Consider the following 18,196-nt stretch of genomic DNA (forward strand, 5'->3'; position numbering starts at 1 on the left):
TTTGTAATTTCCTGTAAATCTATGATTTATTTCAAAACTAAAAAAAAAAAAAAAAAAAAATCAAACTGCCAGAGTTTAAAACCAGACTCCACTGTTCCTATATGAACTTGGACTTATTTAACCAATCTGTGCATTGTTTCATCACCTGAAAAACAAGGACAACAGTATCTACTAATAAGTTATGACATGAAATAAAAAATACCTAAAAAAAGGATGCACTGCTGATATATAATGTGGATATATCTTAAAAGCAGTATACTAAGTAAAAGACACAAGAGATTATATATTATATAAATCTGTTCATATGACTTTCTGTAAAAGGCGAAAACTACAGGGAGAGAAACCAGATCATGGATGCTTGAAAGTGAAAGTCACTCAGTCGTGTCTGACTCTTTGCAACCCCATGGACTATACAGTCCATGGAATCCTCCAGACCAGAATACCCATTGGAGTGGGTAGCCTTTTCCTTCTCCAGGGGATCTTCCCAACCCAGGGATAGAACCCAAGTCTCCCACATTGCAGGTAGATTCTTTACCAACTGAGCTATCAGGGAAGCCCCTATGGTTGCCTAGAGTTGGATATAAGGAGAGGGGAATTTAACACATCTCTGAGTAATGCCTTTTGGTATAGTTTTGACTTCTGAAGTCATCCAGATATTCTACATATTCAAAAAATAAAAGTAAACCAACAAGGATGGGGAAAAACAACATTAAACTAAATACAAACAAACCAAATCAATCCACTTAACTGTGTTTCACATGTACAACATAACCAAACTGAACAGAGTCAAGAGAATAGTGGAAGGCGGACTAATCCAAATACCTTCACTATACGCTCTCGGTCTAGAAGAAAAACTATAAACAAATCTTAACTGTTTTCAGTAGGCAAATCCAAATTGAGGAATATCTAAAAAAAATAACTGGCCTGTATCTTCAAAAATTTCAATACCATGAAAGACAAAAAAGCTAAAGACTGCTTACTACAGGTTAAGGAGATTAGAGACATTACAATTAAATGTAACACATGATCTTGGACTGTGTACTTTTTTGGAGAAAAAAAGATGTCTAAAGGACATTATTGGAACAGTTGACAGAAGTAAAATGTAGTAACTGTAAAGCACTGAAATATAAAAGCTATAGATAAAACTTTTATTGTAACAATGTTACACTTCCTAAATTCAAAAACTGAAATAGAGTACATTTAAATATTATATTTATAATATTTATAATACTGTCATTATTCTTAGAAAACGCACACTGATATATTAAGGATTATGGTATGTGCAACCTTCTTTAAAAGAGTTCAGAAGAAATTAACTAAGTAAGTAATACATATAATATTTTATGTGTGTGTAGACATATATAAGTACATAATATAAATATATATTTATACAGAAAGAGAATACATCAAAGGAGCTGGGTTTTTTTTTTTTTTTTTTTTTAGGAGAATATAGTCTGGAGCAGCAGTATAGTATATGTGTGGCTCAGTCATGTCTGACTCTCCATGGACTGTAGCCCACCAGCCTCCTCTGTCCATGGGATTTTCCAGGCAAGAAGACTGGAGTGGGTTGCCATTTCCTCCTCCAGGGGATCTTCCTGACCCAGAGATGGAACGAAAGTCTCTTGCATGTCCTGCACTGGCAGGTGGATTCTTTACCACTGTGCCACCTAGGAAGCCCATTAGGAGCAGCAGTAGAAGAGTACTATTGACCCTACTCCCTGGCCCCTAGAATACATAGCCTCAGACTGAGAAGGCAAGAGGAATCAGAGATCAAATTGCCAACATCTGCTGGATCACTGAAAAGGCAAGAGAGTTCCAGAAAAACATCTACTTCTGCTTTACTGACCATACCAAAGCCTTTGACTGTATGGATCACAACTGTGGAAAATTCTGAAAGAGATGGGAATACCAGACCACCTGACCTGCCTCTTGAGAAACCTATATGCAGGTCAAGAAACAACAGTTAGAACTGCACATGGAACAACAGACTGGTTCCAAAGTGGGAAAGGAGTCTGTCAAGGCTGTATACTGTCACCCTGTTTATTTAACTTATATGCAGAGTACATCAGGCGAAATGCTGTGCTGAATGAAGCACAAGCTGGAATGAAGACTGCCGGGAGAAATATCAATAACCTCAGATACGCAGATGACACCACCCTTATGGCAGAAAGTGAAGAAGAACTAAAGAGGCTCTTGATGAAAGTGAAAGAGGAAAGTGAAAAAGTTGGCTTAAAGCTCAACATTCGGAAAACTAAGATCATGGCATCCAGTCCCATCACTTCAAGGCAAATAGATGGGGGCACAATGGAAACAGTGACAGACTTTATATTGGGGGGGGCTCCAAAATCACTGCAGATGGTGACTACAGCCATGAAATTAAAAGATGCTTGCTCCTTGGAAGAAAAGCTATGACCAACCTAGACAGCATATTAAAAAGCAGAGACATTACCTTGCCAACAAAGGTCCATCTAGTCAAAGCTATGTTTTTTCCAGTAGTCATGTATGGATGTGAGAGTTGGACTACAAAGAAAGCTGAGCGCCGAAGAATTGATGATTTTGAACTGTGGTGTTGGAGAAGACTCTTGAGAGTTCCTTGGACTGCAAGGAGATCAAACCAGTCCATCCTGAAGGAAATCAGTTCTGAATATTCATTGGAAGGACTGATGCTGAAGCTGAAACGCCAATACTTTGGCCACCTGATGCAAAGAACTGACTAATTGGATAAGACCCTGATGCTAGGAAAGATTGAAGGTGAGAGGAGAAGGGGATCACAGAGGATGAGGTGGTTGGATGGCATCACCAACTCGATGGACATGAGTCTGAGTAAGCTTGGGGAATTGGTGATGGACAGGGAAGCCTGGCATGCTGCAATCCATGGGGTCGCAAAGAGTTAGGCACATCTGAGCAACTGAACTAAGAAGGCAGCAGAGGGAACAGTAAGTACTTCAGGCGATATTCATTATGTATCAGTTAAGACATAGAGAAAACATTCAGAAGTCAGGGATATTCAGTTGTTCATTGACAGCCCAGAGGAAGGGTTTTGGACAGAGGGAAAAGGCTGAAACAGATTTACTGAACAGTTAGAAGATTAGAGTCTGGGTGATAAAAATGAGTTAAGAGCAAAAGTGTAAAAAAGGAATTCAAAGCAGGTAAGAATCAACACTGGTAATCTCAAGGTACGCATTCAGTTTTAGCCCTAAGGGTCCCTAATGCCCTGCTGGGTTTTATCTATTGGAGTTTCTAGAGGCCATCTACTAGGAAGCTTTTCCAACTCCTTCCTGTTAGGTGGCTATACATACATGTTTATCTGTGATCCTATGAAAACCCCCTACCTCTATCATTTAACACACATTAAATAAATTATTGGTTGAATGAATTAATGACTCATATATAAACTGAGTAGACTAGATGTGAGAAAATAAACTGGAAAACGAATTAATATAGGAATAGCATAGCAGAGTTCATTTCTTAAAAAAAAACTTTTGAAGTATTTAAAATAAGGAGTTGTCTTAAGAGTCAAAGAATACAAGATGGAGAATTATTTCTAGTTGATTTTGGCAAAAGAAACATGCTTACTGTACAACAAGCTGCTGGCACACAGTTCCATTTTCTGTTATCAGTTCATTCAGTTTTAATTCAAGGTGAACTTTACCCTATAAAGACAAAAAAAAAAAAATCACAAACTGAGAAGTCTACTTTACTGACAAAATATTAAGTAAAGGTATACTCTTTTTTTTAACTTCTTATTTTGTATTGGGGTATAGCAGATAAACAGTGCTGTGGTAGTTTCTGGTGAACAGCAAAAGGACTCAGCCATACACATACATGTCTCCATTCTCCCCTAAATTCTCCCCCATCCAGGCTGGCACATAACACTGAACAGAGTTCCATGTGCTATAAAGGTATGTTCTTTTTCAAATGGCAGTCATAATATTTAGTTATCCACTAACCAAATTTTAGTGATCCTTAGCACATGGCTTTGTCTACATCAAGTATGTGTTAAATGACTTATAACCAACAATGCAGATCAAAATCTGAGAGATAAGCAGTCAAATGCTTATATCGAACATGGTATTCAAATCTAAGAATTCTATGCCCTATTCAACAAATATTTATTTATCTCAATTACCATGAATTAGAAAGATAACACACATTTTAGGCAAGTTTGAATTTAACAAATTCAAGACACAGAATGCTTTTTCCAGAAAAGACAAGTATAAAGATAGTATCATACAAGGCTAAACAATAAAAGTAACTTAAAACTGGTAAGATTCAATTTGTCACACTTACTTTTCTCAAATAATTAAGATTTATGGAATATTTACTATATTTTAGGAGACACTGTAGGAGCGGGTAGGAATCTACATAAGTATAAAATAAAGTCATTGGGAATTCCCTGGTAGGCCAGTGGTTAAGACTCTATGCTTTCTCTGCTCAGGGCCCAGGTTCAATCCCTGGTCAGGGAACTAAGATCCCAAAGCCATGCGGTGAGGGGAAAAAAAAAAAACAGGTAAAGTCACTGCTTATAAGAACTTACAATCTAGTTGGATAGACAATAAACAGGTGAAGAACACTGATGAAAACATAGGATGCTGAGAACGAAAATAAAGGGCTACTTTCTTAAAAAGCCATTAATAAATGGACTTTTAAAAAATTTAGTAGTAAAAATTTAAAGCAAACTATCAACTTCTCAAGAAACAAAGGCTTAGGAACAATATAATCCAGAACTTGATTATTTCTACCCTGCCACCAGTAATGAGCAACTCTAAACTGGTTATGAGCAATTCAGAGCTGGTTAAGAGCTGGTGCTAGATTACCTCCACCCAGCTGACATGACAAACTGTCACGCTGCCAAGTGAAGATTTCAAGGGTGTGATATCTAGACACTAATGACGTAATTTCATCAGAGGATGGAAAGTTTATTATCTAGTTACTATTCTTCTTTGAAACAAGCCTTTAGACATACGCAGAAATCTAACCTGAATCAGCCTATTTTTAATAAGCATATTTTATATAAGAGAGATCCTGAGGTTCACTGACTATAAAGCTCCAGGGATCGAGCAATAAGCACAACATATTGTGTTATATGTTGATGTATCTCAACATAAAAGTCTGCATAAGAAAGTTAAGCTCTAAAAAACAAAGGCATCAGTTGCCATAAAATTAGCAGTTAGGTGGCTGCTGCTACTGCTGCTAAGTAGCTTCAGTCGTGTCTGACTCTGTGCGAACCCACAGACGGCAGCCACCAGGCTCCCCCGTCCCTGGGATTCTCCAGGCAAGAACACCAGAGTGGGTTGCCATTTCCTTCTCCAATGCGTGAAAGTGAAAGGTGAAAGTGAAGTCGCTCAGTCATGTCCGACTCTTAGCGACCCCGTGGACTGAAGTTAGCTGGAATTGGAACTAGATCTAGCAAACCTTCCACTAAAAACCTAGATACAAATTATTTATAAAATCATATGTGATTTATAAAACAGGTCTTTCATTCACCAGGCATTTAATATTCACAATCCCTACTATTCAAGAGTGATTTCGAGAAGGTCCATGATATGCAGTAATTTATGACTCAACTAAAATTCTGAATCCTATTTGCTGTCACACCAGCATCTGTGTCGCTTGACTCACGAGTGAGCCTAGCCAACTGCATCAACATTTACGTCTCAAAGCAGTTGTACCATTTTAACATGTATGTATTTTATGGTAGAAACTGTATACTAGCAAGGCACTCCCAAATGCTTCTCAGAAAATGTCTAGGATCTACTCTATTTTGAAAACAATAAAAACTATTAATAAAGAGTAGAAAAACAGTATAATAATTTCACTGACAGAAAAATGTATCATGCACTGTATCAAATGTATTGAACACTGTATCAAGTCAAGACTAGAAATAAAAAAGATATTTAACGGGGTTCTAACATGAATCACTGCCATTGAGTCAGAGCCTACCTAACATGTTCATTACTTCCACTGGCTGTTAAACAGAACATTCTTTTGGTATTAGTCAACAATAACATAATTACGTATTAACCTGGTCAAAAAAAGAGTGGAGAACAAGCATACACAAGATACTTACTACTAGGGTGGAACACTGAAATTAAAAAGCATTATGAACTGAATTAAGGAAACGAATTTCTAAACTGTAAGGTACTACCCTCATTATATACTTTAACATGGAAATACACACATATATATATGATACTTAGTAAAAGAAACAAATCACAAAATAGGGTATATAACTCAGAGTTAATTTGTAAAAATAAAACATACTACATGTATTGTTATATAAAATTACTATAAAGCTCCCTACCAAAACATTGATCAAACTTTGGTTGGTAGGATTTCAAGTTTTTTCTTTTCTGTTCATCTAGATTTTTAAAGTTTCTACTACCAAGGTGTTTGCTTTCTAGTAAAAAAAAAAAAAAAAATGAACAAAAAGTTTAAAAAATTATTTGAAGGTCCTTTTCAGTGTTAGAAACCCATATTTGAAAACACTTACGAAAAATCTGGTATTCCCTACTATATTCACCTGCAAGTTCAGTTTTATTTACATCTGTCACCATTTTATAAATCTGGAGAGTATTAAAACAAGTTTATTTGGGGCTGAGAGGGGGGAGGTTTCAGTAGAACATTATGAGTTCAGCAAAACAGTTCCTAGTTTCCTTTGAAGCCAGGGACAGTGGCTAAGGTTAGCCAAAAGATACAGTTTTGGCCAATGAGGTATAAACAGAAGCTGCCGGTAGAGCAACCAAAGAAGCTGCTGAAAGGCACTCTCTAACTTCAGCAGTGGCCTGAAAGGCTAAAAAGCTTACTCAAAACTTTCTATAATCTCATGCTGGAAATGATAAAAGTGGGAGCCCAGGGCCCACCAAGATAGCGAAGCCCTTGTAAACACCCAGGCTTTCTGTTGGCATCTTTGAAGGCCTATGCTTGAGTAGGAAAGGTGAACTGTTAACATAGATCAGCCTTACGATGAGTGAAATCTAGCCTGGAATCAGCCAAATCCCTAACTGGATTAAAGAGATCAGCCTCTAGCCTAACCACACGCCAAAAGTAAATTTTTCTGGAGGGAGGAAAAAATATCCAGAGCTTCAAGTTATGTCTAAAATATTTCATATTTCAATATCCAGCATTCCATCAAAAATTATGAAACATGCCATTAGACCAAACACCAACCCCCCTCCACGAAACCCCAAAAATCAAAACCTGACAAAGAGGATCAGATTCATGACAGACACAGACAATGGATTTAACTGACAGAGTTTGGTTTTGGGTTTTTTTGAGATAGAAAATGAAATGAAAAACTGAGCAAATACCTGGAAATGCTAAAATATTGTCAAATGAAAAATTTAGAATTAAGCAATAAAATGACCAAAATGAACATGTATTTAACCACAGATTAGCCATAGCTGAAAAGAGGACTGGTGAAATAGATGATAGATTAGTCAGAGAGGAAGAGCGCATAAGAGACATATGAGACATAGTAAAATGGTCTATTATTCATGTAACTGAAGTCCCAGAAGAAAAGACAAAGAACAAACAAGGGGGAAAAATGGAAAGAGATAATTGCCTGGAATTTTCCTAAACTGAAGACAGACATCAAGGCACAGTAACCAAGAGCCCCTAGGAACACCCAAGTAGGATAAATATAAAGAAAACCACACGTAGGCAGAGCATAGTAAAACTGATGAAAACAGAAGATAAAGAATCCTAAGGCGACTAAAAAAAACAGGGACGGTACTCACAAAGAAATAACTGTAAGATGCTGACAAGAAACTATATCTGGTGATAAATGTGCAGTGTGATTCGATCCACCATAGCTTTCTTATTATCCATCCTCATTAGGAAGGTTCAATAACAAAATAATATATCCTTTATATGTGAGGAAATAATAGAAGATCAAATATCTGATCATCTTCTATATTCTCATTTAAAAAACAAATCAAATTCTTAGAGGGCATTATTCTATATATATTTCAGAGCACTAATCATGGTAGGTTAATATAAGCAACTATATCACATTAATATGTATAAGCAGCATACTTGAAGCTTATATTACTCTGGTACTATCTGAGGGTTTATATTCTAACTTTATTTCAGCTAGTATTATAAAAATTTCACATAGAAAAATCTGGGATTATTTTAATTTTATAGTACATATATTCTCATACCATATAGTAGATATTACGTGAATTTTTGCATACAGTTTGGGAAAGTCAAATGAATACAGATATTTGGGCAAAACACAATACATACACTTAAAAACTGCATGAGTCTAAACTTTTTTTAGTTTTCAATCACAAAAACACTAAATTTTAACAATAATCTCACAGAACTCAGTAATTTTCAACTGATGAAAAATTTTCTTCATCTGAAGGAAACTTCTAGATTTCTGATCAATGTTCTTTTATATAATAATTAATTCTATAAATCATTTTGGACACAGCTGCCTAGCTGATGTAAAAATAAAGGCTGTACTTAATTATCTTCTATTTACAGATGGATTTGTTTTCTCTTTAAAAATTATTTATTATGATCTAGAATGACTCATTCCTTTATTAGTCCATGTTTATAAATTTACAATATCTACAGATGCAGTTTTTAAAATACCTACATACTCATTATGTCTTAACTGGACATGTTTAAAGAAATCCTAAAGTATGCATTATTTGCTATAATCACTGTACTTTTTAGTTTTTATTTATTTTTAAAAATGTTTTCTATAAATTTATAACAAAAAACATACACATAGTTGCATATAAGAATACATTGTTACTGTATTTTTTTTAATGCTTGTTTTAAATAGATAGGGCAGAAGCCATATTACCACCCCCGCACACACGAAAAAAAACCTACAAAACAATCAATAACTTATGGCATGATCCAGAAATTCAAGATAAGCTTGTTGGTAAAGACTTATTAACTAAGCAATTACAGCAAAAGGATGTGACTGACACTGCATCTGGATTTACTGCTTGTACAAGTTGTGTTGAGACAAACACCCTTAATTAATGAGAACTTCTCCATATGAGCGATTTGGTTTAATCAGTCATATCAATATAAAAGCATACTTTTTAAATCATAGCACTTGAAAAATAAAGAAAGGAAAAATACTTAAGGAGTTTGTGGTGAACTCCAGGACCAAACAGCTTTAAAAGCATGGCTGCAGATCACCTTAGCCAAAAGAGAATTTATAGGAAGGGGTACCAACACAACTCATTAACTTTGTTTAGGTGGCAAAGAATACAGAGAAAGGACACCAAATGAAGTACGATGATAACCAGAACCAGAAATTAAGGAAGAACATGCTTCATAAAACAGGGAGCAGTCAACAATACCAAAAGCTGCTGAAAGACCATGTAAGAGGAGGACTGAAAAATGACCACCAGACTCAGTAACACAGTAACATTAGTGAGAGCTGTCCATGCATTCCCTCCAACCCATTGTGGGGTCTGAAGGCAGGTTAGAGTAGGTTGAGAAAAGAATAGTTCAAGCCACAGAGGAATGCTGCAAAACAAAACAAACAAACAAAAAAAAGTATAGAAAAATGCACTCATGAAATATTATTTATCTTGAATGTTTGAAAAGAAAACTGAAAAAAATTAACATTAACAGCAATTAATAAAGCATCTGGGAAATAATTCAAGGTAAGGGGTTAAGTGTTCTTAGCAATTTTTGAATTGTTTTAATAAAAAATCTATCTTACTACTAAGGGAGCTTCTTATTTGAGGGCTAAATTATGTTTCTGCATGTTCCCTAGAACTTTAGCACTGAAAGGAATCCTATCTACTGAAGAATGAGTGAAGTTCTCATGCACAGTTGAAAATCTTTAGGCAACAATAACTTAGCAACTCTTTTGGGTACAAATGCCAATTGGAGCTAGGAAATCAAGTATCTCCCCTGGAGCAGGTAAATCATTTCCTCAACCCTAATCCCTTTCCTTATGGGACAAGCCCAAAACTTTACTCCCCAATCATATCAAATTAGACTGCAGTGGGCTAACCCAAGTCTGCCAAATTTTCCCTCTAAACTGTGGCAGAGAACTGAGTCAGACCTTAGAGGTCTTAGGGTGAGTGGTCCTTTAGGGGTCTAAAGGCCTGACTATGGCCCTTAGCATGACAGGGACATATGGTCAAACAGGCTTAAAGACTGATTTGGCATTTTTTTAGCTGTCAATAAGAAATTAGAGTGGGTTTATGGAGAGAAGCAGAAGGGGGAGACATGTAGTCTCATCAGACATATAAAAGGAATACAATGGAATCTCATCATTAAACAATTTTTTTCTCTTTCCTCTTCATTTTACAAAGTGAATAGTTATTAAAACTAGAGGGGAAACAGAAAACATTAACTATTCACTTTACAAAATAAAAGGGAAAGAAAAAAAACACTATTTAAATAATAAGCACTTATACTCAATGAGCACAATAAACACATGATATAGGGAGAAATGCATCAGTGAGTTTCATTCCTATGTCCCTTCTGCAGTACCTACTGCTGTACTGAGAGAAACTCTATGCAGCATATATTTTTTATCTGCCATGGCACCAAATGCAGGCCAGCTATTTTATGCAGTGGTCAACCAAAAACAAATAAACCACCCAATATTTTAGTGTACTTTATGAGAAATTAAAAACAATATTTTAGTGTACTTTATGAGAAACCTCAAAAACAATTTTGACTATGTGAACTGTATCTGGTCTGTTATAGTAAAACCTGCAGCTCCTTTATAACTGCCTGACAACTTTCTAGCTCTCATTGGTCATATTAAAGTTCCTATAATCATACTCCAAGGAGCTCCCTAGGAACTTTCTAACATCCTTCCCTTTTTTCTTTGAGCTAATTTGGTACACTTCAGTGCCTTATACTCAGATTTTCCTAAGTGATTCTCCTAATAATCTGTTGGAGTCTTTTTCTGACCAACAGTACAGAAAAGTGACAGGCAGTAAAACCATATGGTTAGGAATTTAAGAATCAGATAAGCTCTTTATAGGAATCATGGCTCCACCACTTAATAGTTTTGTAACTTTGCAGACATCATTTAACCTCTATGAATCCATTTTCTACATCTATAAAATGGACATAATGCTACCTACAACTCACAATGCTAATCTGAAGATTAAGTTAAATAATATGTTAAATAATATAATTATTTAACTTATATTAAGTCAAATATTTTATTATATTATATAATATATATTATATTATATTGTATATTAAATTATATTATTAAGTTAAATATATTATTAAATAATATAAGTCCTTAGTACTGTGCACGGTATATGCTGTTCTAATTACTAATGGTAATTATTAGCTTAAATTCCTGCTGAATTCAACCTGTTTCATCGCTTTCTCCTAAGGCTCCACAATTGCTCTTATTTCCATGACATTTTTATGAAATTTTATAAAACTTATGCAAGAAACAAATTTATTAACAAAATAGAATTTGTATGAATCAAGCTGCTTTTCTATCTTTCTCAGACTCACAAGGTTAATTTAATATTCCGAGATCCATTTGGGGGCCAAACAATATTTCCAATGTACACATTAATGTGATCAGTGTTATGCATCCCTCCCAACCACTGAAATACTCTTCCTTCTAAAATTTATTTTAAATAGTGAGCGGATCTTACAAAGTAACTATCATTTAAGACAAAAGAACTGTAAAGGTTAATAACTCAAGGTCATGAAAATTATTCATAGCAAATAAAACATATATAACAATATCTAACAGTTAAATGCTATTTTCAGATTTTCATGTTTTGGACATACCATTAAATATACACCATCAAATAAAAAGTCTGTTTCCCAGTACTGATCTCTAATACTACCTCCAATAAATTATATAAACAGTATTCTACAGAAATAACTAACTTTGGAGAGCCGGGTCCCTTAAATCCTTTAACAAATCACATTAGTCATAAGAAAAACACTGGACTTTAATAAACTACATTTTAAAATAATCCTCAAACTTCCTTTTAGACCAATTATCAAAGTCTTTTCCATATCTTTTTTTGTTACAACTATTAAAGAGAAAAATAAGCACTTCAAAACTTTCGGTCTGCCTTCTGGTAAAGGCATATCAGGGAAATGAACACCTGACTGACTAGCGGTAAACAGACATTTTACATTTGTATAGCTATTAACAGCTTCTGAAATACTCTTAAAGGTATTTCACTTAATTCTCATAGTCATTTGAGTCAACATGGTAACTTTCATTCCCATTTTACAGAAATAAAATTCAAGGTCAGTAAAATAACCACATATGAAAATTAGGACCTACATTTTTACACTTCAAGTTTAAAACCCTTTCCATATCATCACATTGCCTCTCACCTGGATCATTTACCAAATTGTATAACTGGGATAAGAATAAAAGCTATTGTCAGATGTAAAGAAAAGAACATTAAAATGGGATAGAGTGAGGAAAGGAGAAGTTTCAATTATACTTTATACTTAAGAAGGGGTTTTAGCAAACAAATAATTTTTTGAGAATTTAATCAAACAGAATGCTTGAGAGGTTTTGAGGAAACAGAGACACGGGCACTTTATTTGCAAACATCTGTGGGTGTGCGTGCAGTACTTTTTTCTTGCCTTAAACTTCAGTTTGAGTCATAGTGGTAAATTATAACTTCTTTTAAGAGAGGAAGAATTCTGCTTGCAGTTATGCCCTTGGGAAACAATTTCACAATCCTTACCATATTTTATAAATAAACAGGGTTACCAGAAAAAAGAAAAAGGATTCCCTTTAGATAGAAATAACAATTTCGAAGAGCAGCTCACACTTTTCAGAAACAAATACAAAGTTAAGCTACACAGCCAAACATATTTCTTTACTCACACACAGAATCTTTAAGATCTCTCATTTTGGCAAGAGGAAAGACCTCTTATTTAAAGCTAGAGCTTTGAAATGAGTAATGATATCCTTTCAAATAAAAAGAAAGGTGAACAACAGGAAACACGGTGGGTATGAAGGCTCTCCATGGTGGGCTTAGGCATGGTTTGAATGAATAACACTGGCCCAAATCTAGTTTATTCCACAGTAAAGAGAGCATCTGGAAAAGGAAACGGCAATCCACTCCAGTGTTCTTGCCTGGAGAATCCCAGGGACAGGGGAGCCTGGTGGGCTTCTGTCTATGGGGTCACACAGAGTCGGACACGACTGTAGTGACTTAGTGGCAGCAAAGAGAACATCGTGATCAGAACAGATGAAATCACACACTTCTAAGGATTCTCCTCTGAGTTAATAAAACATATCTTTTTCGTTAAAACTTCTTCCTTATCTAAAAAAATTACTAATTTGCTACTGTGACTCAAACAAAAGAACTAAGGCAGGGAAACAAATGTCCTCCTAATATAATCCCCCCAAACACATACACATACATAAATTATTCTTGATTTCATGTGGTAAGGCATTTTCTTCCAGTTATATGTCACCCAGAGATGTATAATGCGTGGTCCCAGAATTTAAAATAAGTATGATAAGTTCTCTCTGTATGAACGAGTATAATCAGTTCATTTTTCATTCCTTTTCTTCCATTACTTATTCCTTAATATTTACCTGAACCTCTGAATTGGAATCAACAGGCTGTAGCGAAAACCAAGTTTCTTTGCCACTGTGGTTACACAAGTCTTCTTTTTTGATGGCTACTTTTCCTATAATAAATAAGTAAAACAATGAGGAAACATATTTTCTATAATCATCACCACCATTACATATTTTTTAAAAAAACATTTAAAAATAATTTTTATCTGCTGATATCAAAATCCATTCTTATAAAGCAGTTTCTGTATTTTAAAGAATGAAAAGGTGCCTCATTTTCCTCTACCGCTTGGCTGACCCTTCTCTGTGCCATTTTGAATTAGGGGATTAGACCAAAACTCAGTTGTATTTATATACAATTGCACTTTTTAGTGGAAAAGGCAATGGCACCCCACTCCAGCACTCTTGCCTGGAAAATCCCATGGACGGAGGAGCCTGGTGGGCTGAAGTCCATGGGGTCGTGAAGAGTCGGACACGACTGAGCGACTTCACTTTCACTTTCCTGCACTGGAGAAGGAAATGGCAACCCCCTCCAGTGTTCTTGCCTGGAGAATCCCAGGGACGGTGGGATGGTGGAGCCTGGTGGGCTGCCGTCTATGGGATCACACAGAGTCGGACAAGACTGAAGCGACTTAGCAGCAGCAGCACTTTTTAGTACTTATTCAGATTCACTTTTTTACCCAGAGTACACTCAGTATAAAAAGCAATGTACAATGATTGTCCAATGACAGCGCAAACTAATCCTCCCAATTCTTTAACACTGTGAATAGACTATGTGTTTTGTCTAAACAGACATATCTGCACTTAATAAGAGTTTATAAGCTCCAATTAAGAAAACAGAAAATAACAATATCATATGGTCATTAATAATTTTGAAAACTGACTTGAAATTATGAGATTAAAATAATTTTACTGAAAATTTGGTTTTATCAAAACACTGTAAACACTGCTTATGTTGCTTCAATGCATTTAAAAAAAAAAAAATCAAAGCAGTTCCCTAAAGAGTTTCTATGTCTCAGAAACAGACACAGAGCAATGAACAAAGTAGTATGAGAGGAAGAAACAGAAATGTTCTTATTATAATGAAGTATTTGCCATGTTGGTTACAAAGCATTTCCTTCCTCAATTCAAGTTTTAAGAAGTAGATAGTTTTGCATATGACTGACAATTTATTCCAACATTCAACACAAAAACGTCAACAAAGGATATACGTTAAAGTAAAAAATAGCTCACTTTCTTTGATTTTACCAAATAAAAATTTTCATTTTAAGTGCCCAAATTATACTTCATATCCTTTCACTTTATGACCTAGCTTGGTCTTTCAGTTCAACATTTGAAAACTTACGGAAAACAGTAAAAAAAAAAAAAAAAAGTTTTCTGTCAAGATATATCAATTTTAGTGTATCAAGTGAAAAGAAAAGACATAACAAGAAAGCAAACACAGAAAAACTGTCTTTAAAATTTTATTCTGGAATTAGATTAGTAGTAATGGTTGCACAACTCTATGAATATACTTAAAACCACGGAACTGCATGCTTTAAAAGGGTAAATTCTATGGCATGTATATAGCACATCAATAAAGCTATTAATTAAAAAGTAATCATATAGACCCTACTGGACAATTTCCGGGATTTTTAGTTTTATACATAATTTATGAATATGTATATAAGTGTACATATGCATGCATGTACAATACATCCAAACATCACTAAAGCAAGCCCTCAACTTAAAAAAAGGCTTTTTAGGGGGTTCCCTGGTGGCTCAGCAGTAAAGAATCCATCTGCAATGCAGGAGCCGCAGGAAGACACAGGTCTGATCCCTAGGTTGGGAAGAATCCCTGGAGGAGGGCACGGCAACCCACGCCCATTAAAAAAAAAAAAAAGTTTTTTGGGAAATGTACTGGTTTGATGGATTCATTTACTCATTCAACAAATAATCACAATGACACTATATTTTAAATGGTAAGCTGATTTTCAGAATTCTTAAACTAAAGGCTGCTGCTGCTGCTACTGCTGCTAAGTCGCTTCAGTTGTGTCTGACTCTGTGCAACGCCATAGATGGCAGCCCACCAGGCTCCCCTGCCCCTGGGATTCTCCAGGCAAGAACACTGGAGTGGGCTGCCATTTCCTTCTTCAACGCATGAAAGTGAAAAGTGAAAAGTGAAGTCGCTCAGTCGTGTCCGACTCTTTACAATCCCATGGACTGCAGCCCACCAGGCTCCTCTGTCCATGGGATTTTCTAGGCAAGAGTATTACTTAACCAATAATGCTTCTAAAAACTAGAGTAGAAATCTAAGAAATACCTGTTCTATTCATGACTCACAACACAGATCACTGGAAACACATCTTTGTTACAAGTGCCTAACCAAAAGTTAGTTCAAAGGTTAAAAAAAAAAAAGCCCAGAAGAGAGGACCCTCTTCTCTTACTTCATGTCTCATGTGTCCATGGTACCCACTGTCATAAAAGAACTGAATGGCTCATATCCCCTGGGAGAAAAACCCTTTTCTGACTAGCTGTATAAATAAGCCATTTGTTTTTAAGTTGAGAAAAACCTGCAATTTTATTGCCAGCTCTTACTCTTATCAAGTTCCTTTTAAGACATCAATTTGTAAAATGTGAAGATTTGGTTGCAAGAGACTCGTCAGTCCAAAGAAGCAGGGAAGAGCACAGGATCTCAAGAAGTCAAAGAAACTGACAAAGCACGACAGAAAAACAAAGAAAAATATTTGAAGTCATTAGGTATTAGGATACCAGCCAACACATTCAGCATTTCATTGGGCAATATAACACTTGAAAAAGAAATGTCATCAGCCTTAGGGAATCAAACAGGATAGAGAGGAGTTATGAAGGGAAGGAGGGAAGGTAAATAAATGAATGAATGAATGAGAAAGGTTGGAGGGTAAAGGAGAAGGGAACTCAGGGAAGGAAGAAAAGAGCAGGGAAGGGAGGAACAAGTTTCTGAAATACAAGTAAGACCCAAAAAATCGTTCTTCATTCTTGTTGTGAGCTATCCTTAAACAGGTTATATGGCAGCTATTAAATACAAAATGTAAGCAGCCTGATTATAGTGGAATGAGCACGGAACTGAAAAGAAAAGCCAAAATTTATTGAATATCTACCAGGGAGTAAACATTCTTACACATTTTGTTTAATCTTCATAACAACCTTGAGGGTAGATGGTGTATTACAGGTGAGGAAAGCTGAATGATACTAAAAACCCACACACGAATGAGTGCTAGAGCCCGATTTCAAAACCAAGGCACTCCTGTTCAGGTTTCTTCCAACAACACTAATTCTCAGCCGACTGTCAATTCTGTTACTTATTAGCTGTGTAATCTTGGGTGATTTAAACTCTATATCTCATTTACCTCCTCTGTAACAACTTTCAGTTCCAATGATCTTAAAAACTTATTCTGTGCATCCTCATGGTCTCCAACAGCATTTTAATGTTTACTATTTTAAACAAAGGTAACTCATTATTTCACTAGCTATGAGATCAGCAACATCAAAAATAAACAAATAACTCCCAATGCTTCACACAAGGTATATCTGGAAACCATGTTTCTTGACACAACTTTGGGAACTGGGCTCTTTTGAAAATAACTTTTATCCAGTCCTATTCTCTTTCTGACAGCAAGTTTATGTCTTTGGCAAACACTGTTTATTTAAGGAAGTATATGGTAAAATCATGTATAAATTATGGAGTAGTCATTTCAACAGTTGCTTAAACTGGGAAATGTCTCTTAGGAATAGAACTTTTGATTAAACATTTGCTTGGCTCTAAAACTCAAAAAAATAAAATAAAAATAATTAACCAGTCAACACAGGAACCAAATACAAAACACATTATTTAAAGGTACTATTTCATTTCCCCACTATACTGACAAACTCATACACAGAAAAAGTTTAGACCACATATACACACATTTATATACCAGATGCTGTATCAGTTTCTTAAAATCAGACAAGGAGAGGAAATACAAAAAGAAATGAAGGAACTGTGGACACAGAAACCATCCTTGTTGGTCTCTAAGTAAAAAAATATATAAATATTCTTAGCTTTCCAGTACCACTTCTAGGCAGCATTTTCTTACCATCTGTAAAAACTCTGTTCTACTAGGGCCCCGTTTTTAGATACAACATATTCTTAGAAATTTCATCCTGATACAGATCACCAACTGGCAACATCCTGATGGCCTTGTTCCTACTTGATTACTAGTAGAAATGATGAAACGGTAGATAAATGTAGGGATAAGTGTGACTGCCTATACAAGATGAAAAAGAACCAGAGGACTAAACAGATTCTGGCAGCATCAATAACAGCAACTCAGTCAATGGCAACACTTAGGTACCTTAGTGTACAGGGTTTAGATGATTCCTTTTGGTTTCTGTGGCAGACTGGTATATTAGTAATGGCTTTCAAAAAATCATACTTCCCTGTCTATGCCACTGTGTCGTCTCCTCCAGCACTGACTCTGAGTTTGGCTATGCCACTTACTTTTGCCAATGGATACCAGCAAATGTAAATGCAAGTAGTCTTAATAAACATCTGCAGTAGGACTTGCCCTCAACATTATGTGGAGGGGGAGCACATGGCCAGCACCAGCCATCAGACACATGGATCAGATCACTCAGCCCAGTCAATTTCCCAAGTAACTGCAT

The 18,196-nt window shown here is 35.6% G+C and overlaps 1 protein-coding gene across 5 annotated transcripts in view; it reads right to left on the reverse strand.

Moving 5' to 3' along the window:
• The window catches only part of RASA2 (RAS p21 protein activator 2), a 126,321-nt gene that overhangs the window by 71,491 nt on the left and 36,634 nt on the right, over positions 1-18,196 (reverse strand). For all 5 annotated transcript variants that reach the window (XM_019961572.2, XM_019961563.2, XM_070793908.1 and 2 more), the window contains 2 exons: positions 13,553-13,647; positions 3,577-3,653 (listed from right to left, as the gene is read on the reverse strand). In XM_019961572.2, the coding sequence (XP_019817131.1) occupies positions 3,577-3,653; positions 13,553-13,647 (172 nt within the window). The remainder of the gene's footprint in view (positions 1-3,576; positions 3,654-13,552; positions 13,648-18,196) is intronic.

This window comes from Bos indicus, chromosome 1 (genome assembly GCF_029378745.1).
Source record: "Bos indicus isolate NIAB-ARS_2022 breed Sahiwal x Tharparkar chromosome 1, NIAB-ARS_B.indTharparkar_mat_pri_1.0, whole genome shotgun sequence".
In the NCBI taxonomy this organism is placed as follows: Eukaryota; Metazoa; Chordata; class Mammalia; order Artiodactyla; family Bovidae; genus Bos; species Bos indicus.